The 19,659-nt window shown below is 42.8% G+C and overlaps 1 protein-coding gene across 1 annotated transcript in view; it reads right to left on the reverse strand.

The window, feature by feature from the left end:
• egflam (EGF-like, fibronectin type III and laminin G domains) overlaps window positions 1-7,058 on the reverse strand; it is a 44,792-nt gene extending 37,734 nt beyond the window's left edge. Inside the window, exons 1-3 of the mRNA XM_083784299.1 lie at window positions 6,840-7,058; window positions 4,869-4,978; window positions 2,053-2,139 (exon numbers count right to left, since the gene is read on the reverse strand). Coding sequence (XP_083640425.1) covers window positions 2,053-2,139; window positions 4,869-4,978; window positions 6,840-6,933 — 291 coding nt within the window. The 5' untranslated portion in view covers window positions 6,934-7,058. The remainder of the gene's footprint in view (window positions 1-2,052; window positions 2,140-4,868; window positions 4,979-6,839) is intronic.
• Window positions 7,059-19,659: the final 12,601 nt, after the last annotated feature.

Consider the following 19,659-nt stretch of genomic DNA (forward strand, 5'->3'; position numbering starts at 1 on the left):
AGGTGAGACATGACCTTGACATGATCTAAATGTCTCAATAGAACAGCAAGACAAAATACAACCAAACCAAGTGTATAAGTTACGTTGTATTAACATACATACTCGACGCTCTTATTTAGAACAGAGCAGAGTAGAAGTGAGCAGAGTAATCATGAACCCTAACAAACAACAAACAGGGTAAATAGTCACTGTAGGGTGCTGCCAGGTAAACAATTAACCCAGCATCTGTCCAAATAACATGCAATCTAAATAACATTTAGATTTAGATCTTTGTTTGTTAAGGAAAACGGACACCTTGAGTGACAAGATCTAAATATTCTGAAGTATGGAGGTGCCTTGTGGTTGCCTTGTAAGCCAATACGAGTGTTTTGTACTGGGTGTGCGTATAGCAACCAGACGGGGACAGAAACCATTCTTCAGCACTTGATCTTTCCAGAATTAGTGAAATTAAACATAACATAACATCTATCGTGTTTCAGGAAGAAGTAGTATTGCTCCAATACCAAGCATAGATAGTCTTGCCTGTATTACACCATTCTTAGGGAGGGGTATTGTTTTCATCCAGTTTGTCTGTTTGTTAACAGGGGCGGTTATTAGCGCTACGCAAACTACGCAGCTGCGTAGAGCCTCGACGGCTAGAGGCCCCGAGATCTCTCATGTCATGATTTCACTGTGGCTGCCTGAATTATGATCGATCACAAACTGTCTGCAGGCAATCAAGCAAATGTGATACTTAATATTTATAACAAATAACACAAGCAGCTGTTCATTTTACTTCGAAAACCAGTACCGGTAATTTGAGCTGCAATGCAGGGAGTAATAGACATGTTAAATTGCTCATATAGATCATCAGAGTAGACCCAGAGACCCAGAGACCCCTCCTGTGACAGCTTGCTTGACAGTCAGGCAGGTTGAAGAAATTGGGCACAGTAGTTCTCTTCTCTATATCACAGTCTATGGACTTTGCTTGTTAGAGCACTTTAGGGAACAGCCAAGTTTGTTTAATGCACTAAAAGCAGTGAGGCAGCCACGGTGGGTTTTAAGTTAAAGCACATACTTCATCTAAAGCTTCTGTGTTGCTTTAAATAATTATATTATCAGTATCACATGAATGTGAATGTATTTGTTTTGCACTGGCATAGTAATGGCATCTTCTTAATTAGCCTATTTGTTTCCTATGATCTCATCAGGGAATTGATGTTATTAATATATCTTCCTCAATAATATAGCTTTGTACTGATTGATAAGATCATAGACAAAATCTGACAGATGCTTATTTACTCAATGTTCATATCTTGCTCAATACTGAGTGTAGATTTGTACTGATTGACTCAAGTATAGTTAGTATAACCTTGTATCCCCACCCCTAAATAAAACCCATATTCTGCAATGCAAAAAAGGCAAGAGCCCTTTTCAAATTTCGGCCCCTGCCCCTCCAAATCCCTGTGCACGTCCCTGAGATTGAGCTAATGGCACAGTTTTTTCAGTACATGCATTGTACAGTTGGGGCGTGGGGGAGCTCATACTGTACTTTGTCTGCTATGCCGTTTTGCCTGGTAGTCTCTATACCGTTTTGCAAAGCACACAAGGCCAATCTTTTGCGCGTGTGCAGCAAGGACCCCCTGAAAATCCTTTGCCTAGAGCCCCCTGATTACTAAATCCGGCCCCATTTGTTATAATAGAGCCTCTGATTTAAAGGAGGCAGGGTTTGTGGTACCTGGCACCAGTTTAGCTACTGATTCGACCAGTTATACGAATGAACATGTTTTACTTAAATTAGTATAATTTACAGTACAGGGTAAAGCACACAAATCCACAAACAAAGTCAGCTGGTGCCGGATAACAAATAAAATGTCCAAGAAAGGAAGGAATATTTCCATCATATCTTCATCATCAATATCTTCATCAGGTACCTGATGAAAACCAGACAATCAAAATGTTATACTTCTTTTACACAGTGGCAGCATCCCTAACGGTGTGCGGATATTCCTTCCTCACTTCAACTTGTTATCAATTACACATTAACTTTTGATCAAATTACAGTGTACTCACAGTGGTCAACATGTCCAAGCTGAGAGGAACCTCCAGCAAAGATGCACTACTCACAGGATTATTATTCTTCATTTCTGTGTAAAACACCTGTTAAGACACACACAGTACAATACATAAACGGCCATGAAGTGTGTGTGAAAGATCTTGAAAAATAAAAATAAATGATTCACGAGTCCAGTGGTTGAGATTCCAGTGAATAATAGGGGTGGGGGGGGAGATACTGGACCAGTATTGGATGGACCGCGAGTGTGTCCTAGGACAAAGCGGCAGTTGAAACTCCACAGCTGTACGGAAAGCTTGGTGTTATCCTCATTTTTGTCAATAAATGCTGTACAGGTGAGAATTTCTAAAGTGTTCAAATTTGGAAGAGCTCATTGTAAATCGCTAAACTGACCTGCATACCACGCGTTTCAAAATTGCACAAGCAAAGGAGGCAGCAGCCAGGACGTCGCGTTATTGAAAACAAGTGCTTCCAAACTCTAACTATTAATAATATAATAATAAAATAATCACCTGCACAGAATGTTGACAGATGTAGATCATATCATGTATTTCAGTTTTTTTCATAAATTATTTGTATGAAACAAAAACAAACAACGCTGAGGAAGGCCGACTAGGCCGAAACGCATACGTTGTCTGCTCGTCAGAGGTAAATAAAATCATGTGAAAAGGACATATTTTGAGTGCTGGCACTTTCTTCATTCTATCATGAGACAAAAACAAAGACAATAATCCAAGCTTTCCGTAAAGCTGCAATATAGGGTAGGTGAGTTTAACGTTCTTTAATACAATCAGATAGGACTTCCGTTTCAATGAATGGGCTGTCAATAGTTGGTATTGCAACTTAGATGCCAGGTAGCATTATAGTGTCTAAGTTGCTTGTAGCTAGCCTCGCTCACTCCCGTTTCAGTCAGACTACGGTCACAAGAACTAAGCTGCAGAGACAGAGAGATAAAGCCACCTGACTGCTTCTGTACCCTAAAATGTTAAACTTTAATGCTTATTCACGTATGTCCATGTGTATATAAAAGAGTGCACTTTACTTCTCAGTTTACGCATGTGTTTACACACATACAAGGGAATTATTTAGTGACCCTGTATGGGGACTTCAAAGTATTTCTATGGGGGGTTATGGTCAATCACAACCACAGGGAGGGTTCTAGCAGCAGAATGTGTGATTTCTTTAGTTGTATTTATGACCCTTTGAAGACCTTTTTGTGGTCGTGGGGGGGGGGGGGATTGAGAGACACTCACTTCTAAAAGTAGGACTTTCTTTTGGTCAATAAAAGTTTGTTTTCATATACAGTACAGTATATTGACAGTGGCTTCATGGTCAATGGTCATGAGGTTACCCTGACAACCAACAAAACCATGGCATATATCTATCCACTGACTCTCAGTCACTAGAAACTTAGATATCTCATTGGCAGCTGCAGTTCATTGGAGCGACCTGTATCGCGGCCGCCATATTTTGGAAGATGAGATGAGTCCGACCACAGTAATTTCTATTAAGGTTAGCAGAGAAAGTTGAGTTGGTATGTCAACTAATATATGGTATGAATATCATATATGGTATACCTTTGCTTCAAATCGTGAGTCTATTCTTCCTGCTTGACCTGAAAGTCTTTTGGCTCAGGATGTTTTCAAGTACTTTTTTAATATTGTTTTATTGCAGCTGAGTGACCAGGCCTGATTTATTTTGACAAGGTTAGGTAACATCCCAAACATTTGACACTGACCATGAAGATCTAGGAGCAAATACTATGAGGAAACAGGCTTATGTATGAACTGCCAAAGTCATTGGCTAATTGAACCCACATGCTAATCTATGAGTGGTCTGCTTGCTAGTTAGCTAGCCTAGCTTGTTAATCCTCTTAGCTCAGACATTATGGTCAAAAGTAGAGCACACATTGTCAAACTGATCCAGACTCCATTAATGGCTTCCTCAAAACAAACACAAGGAACTAAGGAACTAAGGAAGGAAGGAAGGAAGGAAGGAAGGAAGGAAGCCTGTACACCTACTAGTGCACTATTGTGATATTTTGCTGGACTGTTGTTGTTTTTTGTCTGCTCAACTCTGCTTCAAGTCATGATAGTTTTCTGCCAGTAACTGCACGTTATCCTTACAACATTTTGTGTGACAATTCCCAGCAACTAATTTGGTATTCCTGCATGAAAAACTTTGCTCTTCCAGGATATCAAAAACTGGCAGAATTTGTGTTTATTGTCCTTGTTCAGTTTATTTTATGGGATGTGTTTTTTAAGTCACTGTGACAGACTGTGAGTGATTTATTTTTATTAAATGTATACAGTATTAGATTAGAAAAAGGTAAGGAGGATGATTGGAGGGAGCACCCCCACCTCCCTTCCGTGCTTGGAGTGAGTTTGTTTGGGTATTTCTGTGAGCCATTTGCCACAACAACAGCAAAAAAGATCATATCAGAAACCCAAAGGTCATTACAAAATTCACAAACCATACCGTATACATTAAATTCACCTCTAATACATTTCCCCCTCTATATTATTTTGCCCTCTAAAGCCTGCGCCAATCCAGAAATTTCCCACAGGGACTCCTTGTTGCACATGAACCATGGAGAATACACACAGATAGCGGGTGGCCCTAACATGGAGGCTTGAGGCTTCCATGCAGGTGGTAGTAAGCCTGAGGCAGCATGCAAACCTCCTCCTTCTAGCCAATGTACAATCCCTGGATAACAAGCTGTGCAAGTTGAGAGAAAGGATCTCCTTCCAGCTGGAAATAAAAGATTTGTAGATTTTGTAGAATGCAGGCTGGGAGGCGGATATTTTGTGTTTACCTTGTATCCAGTAATGGTGCTAACATGACGTCTGGGCATCTTCCATCGCACGCTGAAGGCTGTGCAGTTCACCGTCTCTAGCTGAATGTCCAATGGAGGGCTCAGACGATCTGTTGAAGAGAAACAGACAAAGTTGCCATGATCATTGAATCACTGATATCCTGTAAATTCTGGTCGGGATCGAGTCACAGAGTCACATCCTACAAAATACATTTGTAGGATTTGATGTATACATACACGTTTTTGGGGGGATATTCTGTTGGATTGGGTAATGTAGTATGACCATGTTAGGATGCAGGGCCTTAATACAGAACTTCAAGTCAAATGAGCTCAGCTCAGATAATGGATAAGAAAACTAGGTAATTATGTGGATTTCAGGATCACAACATGGCTCCAATGTGGATCTCGGACATTATGTGACCAGCATCTACTTTATAATATCCGGAGTGGGCACAGCATTTTTTGGTTGTTTGCTGTTGGGGGGAAAATGAAAAATAAACAACAATCCTATTGGATATAATGTGAGTGATAATATTTTCTATGGACTGTATCTACCTGAACCATGCACCCGTCACTTTATTATTTTTGACTACTGAATTGAGTGCTTGTTTCTCTTCCTTTCTTCAAGTCACAGAAAATCCCCACCACTCTTTTCAATTAAGTTGTTCACTGACTGGAGGGACTACCTCCTTCTGGATATTTCCCACGTCACTATAGGAACTTGTAACGATGTATTTTAGTGACCTTTATTGCACTGTTTAGAAATGCCATTGACATTATGCCATGTCAATGGCAATGGCATAATGTTTGTGTTGCCACAAAAAGCCTATTTGTTCAGACACATATGACGTAAATTCTCCTTTCATTGTCAATGGCAAATGTGACACGAGTTAAGGACAAAAAGCTGTATATAGGGGGGCTAGCGCCCCTTAAAAAGCCAGTCATCTATGACGTATCTGTGACGTACACTTATAACTCCAAAATTGCATACGTTTGGCACTGATTAGGCAAGCCGTTTGCAAGATTAGCTCTATATGAAATCTGGGGAGTGAAAACATCCAGCTCCACTGACTGTTCCAGCACTTCTTCTTCCTTCCTGAGAAATGTCTGGTTGACGTTTCAAGCTAAATATAAAATAATAATAATAATAATAAAGGGAAGGGCCGAAGGCACTGTTTCATGGGTCATGCAAATGTTTACCCCAAATGTCTCTCAAATGAGGATTGTATCAACAGTCTAAAGGTGTGTAAAGTATTGCTAGTTACACATAGTGGCAGTACCACTTCCAGCACAACTATACAGTCTGACTGGAACAGACATTTGAGCATTCAATTGACTCTCTTGATCAAGCTGAACTGGAGGCTCGATATGACAAAATGAAAACACTCCAAATGAGTCACCGGCTATAACTCATCTGGACCCTTTGAGATAAGCCTAGACCAGACCTTCTTTCAGAATGGGACCAAAATAATCTCAAACCATCCTGCAAAATAGTGTGTATTTTTTCTGCTACCTGGCATGCATGAATTAAAGAAGTTTGTTGGTTGAGTCCCTCATTCTAGGGACAACGAAAACAATAGTCTACTGTAGAATCTGTTTCGCTGCCACTGAGTGAGCATAGATATTTAAATGAGGTAGCCTAAATGCAGCTGTGCTGTCCTGCCTGTCCAGTGCTGAAAAGGGGTCGTCGAAATGATCTAGCAGCAAAATATATAAAAGTGATACTGAATACATTACAGTAAAGACCTCAAAATATAGCTGTGTTGTTAGTCTATAATAGTTTATCCAGCGACAGCAACAGAGCAATAGCAATACTGTCTAATCAAACTAATGCAAGGTTAGACAGGTTATGCACGTGCGAATAACATTATGGAACGTGATGAATACAGAATGTTTTTGTTGCTTTAGGAGTAGCCAATATAATTACTATTGTGCTCTTATTAATTCGAATTTTGTAGGCCTACTACTTACCAGATTTGTTTGTCCTTTTTGCGTAGACACGAACGTTAACAACGCACATTGTGAAAAAAAGTAAGCATAAACAACTTTTTTCTTTCAATTCCATGTCTTCTTTTGGCGAAAGCGTGAAGGGTTAAATTATCATTTTAAGTCGACCGTTTAACGTGCCTAAACCTACAAACAACGCTGATGCTATTTAGATACCGGTAAGTTTTGGTGCAATTAAAAGCTGCTTTCGTCCATAAATTTGGCTCAAAAACCAGCCAGAGAAAGGCAAACGGAACTGAAACTGTCAACAATCCGAACGAAGGCAACCATGCAAGGTTTGACACTGATGAGATTACAGTCTGCAAAAGATCAGTGGTTTTGGGCACATTAACGAGCAGACGCGGTTACTTCTACACTGCCGCAGGCGCTCTGTACAAATGCGTAAAAGACCTAAAACCGGTAAAGACTAGAAAACTCCAATGGGACCGCAAGTTGTTTTTTACGCAGTTATCTCGACCCTTTCGACTCGCTAACTTGTCGCCCCGTCTGTAAATGTGTGAGACGGAAGCGAAGAGGAGGAGCGCGCAGTCAGGAACGTGGGGACATTTAGGACTAAGAGGATAATAAGCGTCTAATCCCCACACTGGCCACAGATGGACGCCTGTCTTGGAGCAGAGGCAGGATGGATAACAACTGTAACGAACGACAGATAGATACCAATCATACGTAGCAGAGCTTTGGTTCTTGTGTCTAGACCTCTGACCAAGTAGCTATTAAGGCTATATTGATAATAGGGGTGCCACAGTTAATCGAACTAATCAATTTAATTGATTAAAACAACTAATCGAGAATCCATTTCAATAATAGCCTAATAAAAAGGATTTTGAGTGAATACAAATTAATTCCCATTCACAATGAATAGAGAATGTTACTTTAATTCATAGTGTCTGAGCAAATAGTGTCTATTTTACGCCCTGATGATGTAGGGATTGTAGGCTACTGATGTACTGATGATAATTAAGAGAGCCCCTCACTTCACACGGGTTAGGGTTAAGGCTCATTTATAGTCTCATCTTTACGGTGATAAAATGGCCACCAACGTAATCAAAAAAGTCAACCAAAGAACAAGATTCCTTTACAGGATCTCACTGGTCAACAAAAACACCTCAAAGGCCCCCAAAACAAACTGGTCAGGCTCCTACTATATCGGCCTCACCCACCTCACTCTTGCCCACTTTGACAGGCTGGAATGGCTTAGGGTCGACGACAGAGTACAGCATCTTGCAATGGGTCTGGTCCACAAGATTCGATACACCACCAAGATACCCATGTACCTGTCTAAATACTTCCTTAATGTTAAAGTCCACAGCCACAACACCAGAGGGAGTGCAACAAACCATGTACAACCCAGATTCGGCCACAAAAATGTGGAACGCCCTACCAACAGTCATTAAGACATGCAAATCCCTTGACTCCTTCAAAACCACTCTCAAAGGGCACCTACGGACAGCTGCAATTCAAAGTATAAAACTGGAACATGTATGAAAACTACAACATGATGTCACGCTGTGGTGGTAAGCGACTCATCGCTCACATCTGTTTTTACTGACCACAACTTATCACCTAAAACTGGAGTCTGAATAGGCCTTTATAGCCCTATGCTCCATCAACCTTAACTCCAACTCCTAAACTAACTCCAATGCACAACCACAACCAACACACCTTAACGCTATCCCCAATCGTAACAACTCTAAACTAGGAATAGGGTTGAGGGAATAGTATAGAGGGAAGTGCATACCAAAGTACAGATGTATAGAAAATCTTTTAAAATGTGAGATTTACCTTAAAATGACACCATCATCAGAGCTGCGCAGTACATAAACATGAGCTTGATGTGGTTTTGATGGTACTGGGGAGACATCCTGATTTCAGTCATCACTCATTCTTGAAACTGATTCCTGTCCTCTTAACCTAGAGTTGTGCTAAGAATTGGAGCAATGATTAAGTGGTTAGGTGGAAGGTAACACTGATCAACAAGACACAATCTGCAGAAAAGGTCTGGCCTGGGCCATGGCTCAGTGGTCCAGGCACCTTGGCTGGTAATCCAGTCTGGCAGTGTGCCGCGGGTCGACTCCCGATCCCGACAGCCTTTACTGCATGTCTTCCCCCCATCTCTCACCCCATTTCCTGTCAGCCTACTGTCTGTCCCTCCATAAAATATATAAAATAAAGGCAAAAGCCACAAAAAAAAACATTTAAGAAAAGGTTTGCCACCTGCAAGCACAGATGACAACACCATCAAAAGCCATAACAAGCAGTTTCCAACAATCTGTCACGATTAAGAAACTGACAGACACGACCAGTCCAAAGGGGAGCTTGTAGATCAGCTATATTCAGTTGTAGGTGTTAGGCAGGCTGCCACTATCTGCCTATCTGCCCACCTGTTTGCCTTCAACTCACGAGTTGAAGGCAAACAGGCGGGCATGTAGGCAGGCAGACAACTATAAACATACTATAGAAATAAGCATTACCGCACAGAGAACTGTGAAACAATCTGGCGGTGCGTGCAGGGAGAAGACCCGGACTTTTATAGAGTGGAGGTTGATGAGAAGATGCAGGCATGTATGTGAATGAGATGAGATCAAGAAAGCTTACAAGGAAAGGTCGCCAACGTCATTTTCTCGACCCTGCAATTCCAGCCGGCAGATTCGTAACACTCGGTGGCAAACTGCTGATGAAACTCTGGTGGAATACATTTCGAGTCAATGGAGCAGAGTGGACAAGCATATGAACAAACACCATTTCTGAATGAATTATCCCACGATTTTGCAACCCATTTTCCCCCCCAGTGTCAATTACAGTATCTAATGTAATCCTGGGCGCTACACTTCCTCTGCCAACCTGGGGGGGCAGCGGACTGACCTCATGCTTCCCTCTATGCATGAGGAGTCCAAGCTGCTTCTTTTCACCTGACAGGGGGGGGAGTTTCCCACGTGGAAGGAACACGTTATTCCGACCAGTTCCATTCCCCTCCATCAGACACTCGTGCTTTCCAATGTGTGATTTGGGGTCCTAAGGATGAATACAAAATGAATATCAACATCTTAAAACCAAAATGTTGAATTGTGGGTTTGAGTTCACATGACTACCTGTCAGTGGGGAGTGTTGGCTGGGAGGAGGAGTAGGACTAAGGCCCTATACGTCCTCTCTGGGGGGGGGGGTACTACCTGTCAGTGGGGAGTGCTGGCTGATGAATGAATTTCTACAACCGTTTCCTGTCTCATTCTGCTGTACTATCTAAATAAAGGCAGATCGGCTCTCTTCCTCAACAAAATATAATTTTCTTGGCAATGCATTTATTTTAACTAATTTGGGTCGCAAGCAAACATCTGATTTCTCTTTTGTATATCTTGAGCTAAAACCTCCAGCAAGGGCAGAATCCATTTGTTCCGGCCGATCACGTAGATTGTATTGTGGGACAGCAATGTTCGTAATTGATTCATTGGTGAGTGGAATCTGTAGAAATTGAGGGATTAATGTTGATGAAGACACAATTTGCATGACAAAATGTGTAGGAGTAATGTAAAACATATGGTGCTATAACAGGCCGATGTGAAACATTTGGGGCAGAAGTTCTGCTCTGCTTGGCATCCAGGGAGTGTGTGTGCAGAGTTTCACATCAATCAGAGATTAACATGGACACACGGACGGACGGATAGACAGGCTCACAGGGAACAAAACAGTCGCGGCCACACATTCGGCCTGGTGGAGACAATTAGTTTTGTATTTCAATCATATTAGTTATATCTTTAGCACATAAGACGCTTAAAAGAAGAGACAAGTACATCCTTTAAAAAATAATCAGTTGTTTTCCAATCATAATATTGATACTCAGAGGTGGGGACTTGGACTCGAGACTCGACTTGGACTCGAGTCCCGATTTTGATGACTTTAGACTTGCTTGATCAAATCAAAAATAGACTTGGACTTGCTTGGGACTTGAATGCCAAAGACTTGAGACTTGACTTGACTTGAACGCCAAGGACTTGATACTTGACTTGACTTGAGCCCTCTTGACTTGAACATTTTCAAGTCACTTAATACCTTACAGCAGTGGTCCTCAACAGGCGGACCGCGGTCCACGACCGGACTGCGGCACACCTCTCTGCGCACCCTGGAGAAAAGGCCTGGGTCAGTGGTCCAGGCACCTTGGCTGGTAATCCAGTCTGGCAGTGTGCCGCGGGTTCGACTCCCGATCCCGACAGGAAATGGGGAGAGAGATGGGGGGGTGACCCCCCATCTCTCTCCCCATTTCCTGTCAGCCTATACTGTCTATCCCTCCATAAAGAATATAAAATAAAGGCGAAAGCCACAACAAAACATTAAAAAAAACAGAATAAAGAGAAGAAAAAAAGTCACCGCAACCGCAAGTTGAATTCTCCGTTGTATTCGATCAATGCTGAGAAACGCAATTAACACTCTTAATGTGTGTATTATGGTCCGGCATGTCATGATGACAATGTTGCGCTGACTGGCTCACATTCACACATTCAGTTGAATGAAACCAAATTGGATTTTTGGAGGTGTGAATAAGTTTTCCTTATGTTTTTGAGACCACCGCTACCGTAATTAAGTTTGAAGAAAAAAAGGACGAAGAAAGGCGCAACAGTTTTCTCAGTGCTGGAGGTGTGAATAATGAATATTTTGTCAAAGTGAAAGGGCTATACAAACCCGGTTTGTATACCTTGGTAATTGGTTGTTTCTAGGTGAGGGGCGCAGCAAAAAAAATTTCGTGCGCATGAGACTGGACCATGGTCTTGTTCAATATTTGTGGACCTTCAGCATTTCTAGTTGAGGACCCCTGCCTTACAGCAAGCCCAAATAATATTAAAATGTTTAAAAAGTGTAACGTTCTGGAGAAAAAATTGCTTGTTTTTGTCTTGTTTCTTTTTTGGTCGGTTTGCTTATTTCTCTCACGATACATGGCAACGCTGACAAACTCACAGTCCCATTGACAGTAACACAACAACGAGACAGGAGGACAGCACATAAATCGCCTTGTAATTCGTATTGATTCCCCGACATTAAAGTATCAGTATCAGTTCAAAACAGGACACATCTTTTAATTTCTGTTAATTTAAACTGGTAACCTTAATCATGTAGTATCGTGTACTAGCGTCGCCTGTGTTCCACGTGTTGCACATAAACAAACACATACCGGCTTCACTCCTGCCGTCGTTGCTGTTTTGGAACAGTGAATTAGAGCATCAGTTTAATGTTTGATTGTATTAGAGTCTTCCTTATTTTTGTGCACATGCAGTTTAAGTTTCTTATTATTTAAGTTTATCTGATTATCTTTTGTATGACATGTAAAATGGTTTGGTATTGGTATATAATGTAACATTCCTCTTCTACCCTGGATTTGAACACGGTTTCAGTGCAAGTAATGACATTTTACCATTGTAATAATAATAGCCTGCTTGCTCAGGGGAAACATTGAATTTGTGTCAGATCATGACCTTTGACATGATCTAAATGGCTCAATAGAAGAGCAGAGACAAACTACAACCACCCCATTGTACAGAGTGGTGCTTTAAACCCTGTCCTCACGGAGGAAATTGAAAAGTACAGTATCTGCATTTTGTTGGTGGACTCCAGAACCCTTGTTTAATAATAAATGCAAATTGTGGAAAATGCTCATGATTTATGTAAATCTTTACATATCATTAATTAGTATTATGTCTTGGTGGGACTTGTTTGGGACTCAAAACAAAATGTAAGGACTTGGTGGGGACTTTAAAACAAAATGCTTAGGACTTAGTTGGGACTCGAAACAAAAAGTCCAGGACTTGGACTTGACTTGGGACTTGCCTGTGTTGACTTGGACTTGACTCGGGACTTGAGAGCAAAGACTTGAGACTCGACTTGGACTTGCAACATAGGGACTTTGTCCCACCTCTGTATGATACTATAGAACATCTGCAAACTGTCCCAAGCTCACAGTGGCTCTGGGCACACTGCAAGCGTCAGGAGCGTCAGAAGTAGCTGAAGTTTTCTTCTTCGTGGGGTTTTTAGACAGCTGGTGGATGGAAAAGAAGCTCCACCTCCGCGCCCGACGGACGCGACGGACAGACTCAAATGGACACGACGGCCAGACTCAAATGGAAGCCGCGCACAAGCGTGAAAATGAAGCGCGTCACCCGGCAGTGATAGGCACTAGCCAATGGAACAGATGCAGCCTGCAGCCCATCCACTGGGAGGGGTTTCACTTACATACAGGCAGGGATACAGGCAGACTGGGCATTGGGCACCTCGAAGTAACATTCTGTCCAAATTGTTAACAAAACATTGAAAAATCGTCTGAAGAAATAAAGTAAAGCATTGGTTCTCATGTTTGCTTCAGATCACCCCTGTAATATTTTCATCCATGGCACCCCTGGCTGAATTACATTGTCATTTACTGTAACCCTGATCCTTGATGACATTGAAAATAACTTTATACTTTATAAAATAGCCCGTTCTCTTCAGCCTCCACAGCCCTTGTCATCATCATTATTCTCATTCTCCGTGGTGGTCTAGTGGTTAGGATTCTGCGCTCTCAACACCGCGGCCTGGGTTCGATTCCCGGTCAGGGAACACTGTTTTATGATGAATTCCTGTTCTGTTCTTTAACTATATAGAAGTGTCTATTTGTACGTCTCTAAATGTTTTGATGAATTGAACAATGTGGACCCTCTTGTAAACAAGTGTAATGCTTAATTGGTTCGTCCACTCACAGTTAACAGTCTTTGTATTGAGTTTGTGCTTGAAATGTACTGACTTGAGAGAAATGTATACTGTTAAGGGCAGTACAGTCTTAAGAGTATGGACTGCCCTTTATTCTGCAAACTGTTAATAAATATTTCAATCAATCAATCAAAAAAATCCTTCTCCTTCTCACCGCCACTAACACTAGTGTGGCCTCGGCCGGGAGGCGAACCCGGGTCCCCCATTCCAAAGGGACCTACATTAACCAGTCGACTAATGAGTCATGACTCGATAGCTAAGTAGCAACGCAGCACCGTATAGCCTTTCCCTGGGTGTCAACATCTCCCACTCTCACGCCCACTTCGCCAACCAAGAAATAGAGGACTACATGCCTTTAAATAGGCTTCCGTGTGCGTCGGGTCTAGGGACCGCCCAAAGCCCCGGAAGGCATTAAAGTGAGACCTGACGCGACGCCCAACTGACGCCTTCACGCCTACAGTGTGCTCAGAGCCACTGAGAGAGAGTGGGTGTGTGTGTGTGTGTGTGTGTGTGTGTGTGTGTGTGTGTGTGTGTGTGTGTGTGTGTGTGTGTGTGTGTGTGTGTGTGTGTGTGTGTGTGTGTGTGTGTGCTGTGGACGCGAAGGACAGCTTCACGGACGCGCTCTCCTCCGCGTCCGTCGGGCGCGGAGGTGGAGCTTCTTTTCCATCCACCAGCTGTCTAAAAACCCCACGAAGAAGAAAACTTCAGCTACTTCTGACGCTCCTGACGCGTCTAGTGTGCTCACGCTGACAGAAGAACTGGGAGGCGGAGTCGCGGGGGGTGCGCTGCCCGGGACAGTGTGCGGGCAGCCCCCCTCCTTGCTATTTCAGTGAGAGCTGTGAGGACAGGAGTGGAGTATTAAGTATTTCATCCTACCAATAATTTTTATCAACCTGTGATATAGGTTATAGCTACTGTCACTTGTAACCTGATTTTGTGTCCAGCCTTTTTGATTGATTGATTGAAATATTTATTAACAGTTTGTAGAATTTACAGTACATTTTAAGCACAAACTCAATACAAAGACTGTTAACTGTGAGTGGACGACCCAATTAAGCATTACACTTGTTTACAACAGGGTCCACATTGATCAATTCATCAAAACATTTAGAGACATACAAACATTTAGAGACATACATTTCTATGTAGCTAAAGAACAGAACAGGAATTCATATAGGAAGCAAAAAAGGGAAAAGATACATTATAGGGAAATGGGGGTGGGGGGGGTGGGGGATTCAGATTTTACAGAGGCCAGTTTCGAATTGCAGCCATCCATAGGTGCCCTTTGAGAGCGGTTTTGAAGGAGTCAAGGGATTCACATGTCTTAATGACTGTTGGTAGGGCGTTCCACATTTTGGTGGCATAGGAGCGAAAATAATTTAGTCCCTTGTTTGTGCCGAATCTGGGTTGTACATGGTTTGTTGCACTCCCTCTGGTGTTGTGGGTGTGGACTTCGTTTACATTAAGGAAGTATTTAGACAGGTACATGGGTATCTTGGTGGTGTATCGAATCTTGTGGACCAGACCCATTGCAAGATGCTGTACTCTGTCGTCGACCCTAAGCCATCCCAGCCTGTCAAAGTGGGCAGGGGTGAGGTGGGTTCGGGGGGTGAGGCCAAGTAGGAGCCTGACCAGTTTGTTTTGGGAGGTCTGGAGCCTTGTTTTAAGGGCCTTTGAGGTGCTGTGGTACCAAGAGGTGGATGCATAGTCAAAGAAACCTTGTACGAGGGCTCCTGTTAAGGTCTTCAAGGTGTTTTTGCTGACCAGTGAGGAGATCCTGTAAAGCAATCCAATTGTTAAGACAACAGTATGAGACATAGTTCTGGTCCATAGTGCGCGCATTACTGCGCAGGGCAGAATCGTAGAAGCAGTAGAAGGCTATGGACCAGAGCTATGAGACATTGTAGCTGGAACATTCTCCCCACATTATTATGACAAAGGAGAAAGCATTTTCAGCCTGCACAATCACAATTATTAACTCCCAATCTCTGGTGACAATTGCCCTTTTCAATGCGGCCCTGGGCTGGGGCGAATGTTATACGGCCAGCAGCTTCATACCTGAATTGTATTATGAACGGCCTGCTCATCAGTAGCCTATGGGTCGGGACATTTTTACATTATTATTTTTTTAACCTGGGCATTTCCCAGAGTATAATTTGTCAGTGCTCCTTGTTCGTTGTATTATTTAATACACTATTTGTTCACAGCACAGAATCTGACAAAATACCATTGATATTAAATATTGATGACAGTTAAATAGAATTGTTTAAATCCGAAGCTAAATTATGTAGTAGGCCCTTGGGTGTAATATTTTCTAATATGGCCCCCTTTGAGGAAGGTTTACTTTGGACACGTCCTGATACAGCCACCTAGTGGCCAAAATGTGAGACAACACTGAAATGGCAAGCAGACTAGCAGAGTCACTACATAGACAGAATTAATAGCAATTCTACTTAACCAAAAGATTGTTCCCCTGGTGACTCCTAAAATTCAAAACCTATATTCCAAATTGTCAGGCCACCAATCCTTCTCATAACAGATCTCTTCAACACACAGAGTACATGTGGTGTCGATACATTCTAAACATCACAGTGGCTTGCCAAGTCGGTTCTTTATAGTTATTTCATAATACCACCCAAATTGTTTAAAACAACTTCTTCAAAGGTTGTAGGTGCTTATAAAAGGTATTCAATGTAATATGCCTACAACATTTATTCTCAGCTTGGTAAAATAGCAAATTGCTCATACCAGAAGTTTCACTATGTTGGAATATTGATGACAATCCACATGTTCAACTGAGTGAACCTAAAGTCAATTGAGCACTGTTCTGATTCAAGTTGCCCCTGAGGGTTGACTCAGGATCAGCCACTCTTGCCCCCCAAGTCTTAACTCTTACCATAAATTAAAATAAATTGCCTCATTGACCCTGTATCTTCCACCTGGTGGAACACAAAATTGTAAGCAGGCTTTTTAGCACATAAATGGGACCACAAATCGACAATATATCACCCCTCTTTAGCCAAGATTTCACAAAGTCTTTTTAGGAGGTACTGAAATAGTCTTCCAGGAGCAGAGTTCCTAATCAGTCCTCCATTCCAGCTGTCACCTCCTCCCACCTACGGACTCGGCCATTCCAGGGCTGTAGTTTCATGTTGGGGCCATTATAAGGGGTGAAATGACCCATGCAATTAGCCCCTTACATGTGAGTCAAACCCCAAAATGACCAGGTTTAATCACAGGTCATCCCCCGATTCAACCTCAGCCTATGCAGGAGAGGAAATGGTTGTCTGTTTGGCGTAGTTGCTGCTTGGCAAGGGAGTAATTGCTTGAGGATGAGGTATTTCCATGCAGTTAAGTGAGCGGCTAAAGGGAAAGTGATGCCTTGTTCTAAGTGATTACCGGTATAGCTCTAAAATGCAAGTCAAAGCTTGCCAAGCACTTCGACAGATCCAAGCTCAGCTGGACAATATAAAAACCCAATGAAACAAGCTAAGAAACATTGTAACTGCCAAATCTGCAAAAATATACTTTATCAATGATAAAGCAGAGAAAAACAAAAACAATCCTCTGGAAGCTACTCAACAACCAACTAGGCTGTGGTCAGAAACTGAAAACCAGGTTTACAAACATAAACATCAAATTGAACAACACTCTCATCACTGACAAGCTTGATGTGACCAACTACTTAAACATCTTGTTTATAAATGTAGCAGGGGGGACTTTTGAGGGAATAATTAAATACACTTAATGCCTACTATACTACGCCACCTTTTTCTAGAGGGAAGGTCCTCTTTAACAATAGAAAGCACAGGTTCTTGTGACCAAGGTTGAGCATGGAAATAAGACATATTGGGATTTCAAACAAGGCATTTTATTCTCTTTTCGTTTTGTACACAAAGTATAAGTTATTATTTTAAAATACTCATTAAAAGTCAATTTACAATTTACAATTTAGGCATTTAGCAGACGCTCTTAATCCAGAGCGACTTACATTTGAGCAAAAACAAAAGCATGGGAATACATCACATAAAAGTATTTATCATGAAACATGCGTAAGCTAAGAAAGTAACAGTGGGATATCTATATAGTGAAACTATACATACACTTATACATATAAACTATACATCTTTACTACTATGCTATACATGTGTACTATGGCGTGCTATGACTACATACAATACAATTACAGTGCTGTCTACATAACATGCTATAAGTCTGTATCAAATGCTATATAATCCAACAGAAATGCTATCTAAGGGTTTAGGGTAAGTGCTATGGGCCATGATGGAGTCTGAAAAGGTGGGTCTTCAGGCTACGGCGGAAGATTGGGAGTGATGCTGCAGTTCTGACTGCAATGGGAAGTGCATTCCACAGTTTTGGAGCCAGAAGGGAGAAGAGTTTGGGACGTGTGGAGCGTTGTCCCGGCGTTTTTAGTGAGGGTACTTCCAGCTTCCCTGCGTTGGCTGATCTGAGTGCGCGGGAGGGTTTGTAGGGTTCAATCATACTTGTAAGATATGGGGGAGCCATACCTTTGGTTGCTTTGAATGCCAGCATCAGAGTTTTGTATTCTGTGCGGGCAGCGACCGGGAGCCAGTGGAGGGAGCGGAGCAGGGGGGAGACATGTGAGAATTTTGGCTGGTTGAAGACCAAGCGAGCTGCTGCGTTTTGGATCAGCTGGAGAGGCTTAAGTGCACATGCTGGTAGACCAGTAAGGAGGGAGTTACAATAGTCGAGTTTTGACAAGACTGTTGTCTGGATTAGGAGCTGGGCTGATTCCTGGGTGAGGAACGGTCTAATTCGTCGTATGTTATAGAGTGTGAACCTACAGGATCGAGTGACAGCTGTGATGTGAGCTTTGAACGAGAGCTGACTGTCCAGGATAACACCAAGATTCCTGGCTGTTGGGACAGACGTTACCAGGGCGTTGTCTACGGAAATAGTTAGCTCCCGCATAGGGCAGGACTTAGCTGGGAAGAAGAGAAGCTCAGTCTTGTCTGGGTTCAGCTTGAGATGGTTGGAGGACATCCACTGTGAGATGTCAGCCAGGCATGCAGTGATGCGCTCTTCCACCTGAGTGGTAGAGGGGGGGAAGGATAGGAACAGTTGTGTGTCATCGGCGTAGCAGTGATAGGATATATTGTGAGCAGAGATGATAGTGCCAAGGGATTTAGTGTACAGTGAGAAAAGGAGGGGACCAAGTACAGATCCCTGTGGGACCCCAGTTTGGAGGGTTCGGGGGGATGATAACAGACCTTTCCAGGAAACCTGGTAGGTCCGGTCGGTGAGGTAGGAGGAGAACCACTTTAGTGCCGTTCCACCGATGCCTAGCTCCGCTAGGGTGTCTAGGAGCAGCTGGTGGTTCACTGTGTCAAATGCTGCTGATAGGTCTAGGAGAATCAGTACTGCAGAGTGGGAAGCAGCTTGGGCAGCATGTAGTGCTTCTGTGACTGCCAGCAGGGCAGTTTCTGTGGAGTGGGCCTTCTTGAATCCGGACTGGTTGGGATCCAGCAGGTTGTTCTGTGAGAGATGGAGAGAGAGCTGGTTGGAGACGACCCGTTCAATGGTTTTAGAAATAAATGAAAGGAGTGATACCGGTCTGTAGTTCTTGACATCTGAAGGGTCAAGGGTTGGTTTTTTGAGGAGTGGTGTTACTCTGGCTGACTTGAGGGCAGATGGGACGCAGCCTGAGGTTATTGAGGTGTTTATGATGGAGGTGATGAAGGGGAGCAGATCAGGTGTGATGGTTTGGAAGATTGGAGACGGGACAGGGTCAAGAGGACAAGTGGTAGGTCTAGAGGATGTTACTAGTTGTACGACCTCGTCTGGGGAAAGAGGAGAGAAGGAGGACATGCATGGTATGTTGGGGTTGGTGTTGGTTGAGTCAGATGCCACTTTATGTGGGAGGGGAGGAAAGGAGCTGCTGATATCATCAACCTTCTTCTCGAAGTAGTTGACAAAAACATCAGCAGTGAGGGATGAAGGTTGAGTGGGGGGAGGGGGTTTAAGGAGGGAGGTGAAAGTGGAGAAGAGCTTCCTTGGGTTAGAAGTACAGGATTGG

Source organism: Protomyctophum parallelum (assembly GCF_964188405.1).
Source record: "Protomyctophum parallelum genome assembly, chromosome: 15".
Classification (NCBI taxonomy): domain Eukaryota; kingdom Metazoa; phylum Chordata; class Actinopteri; order Myctophiformes; family Myctophidae; genus Protomyctophum; species Protomyctophum parallelum.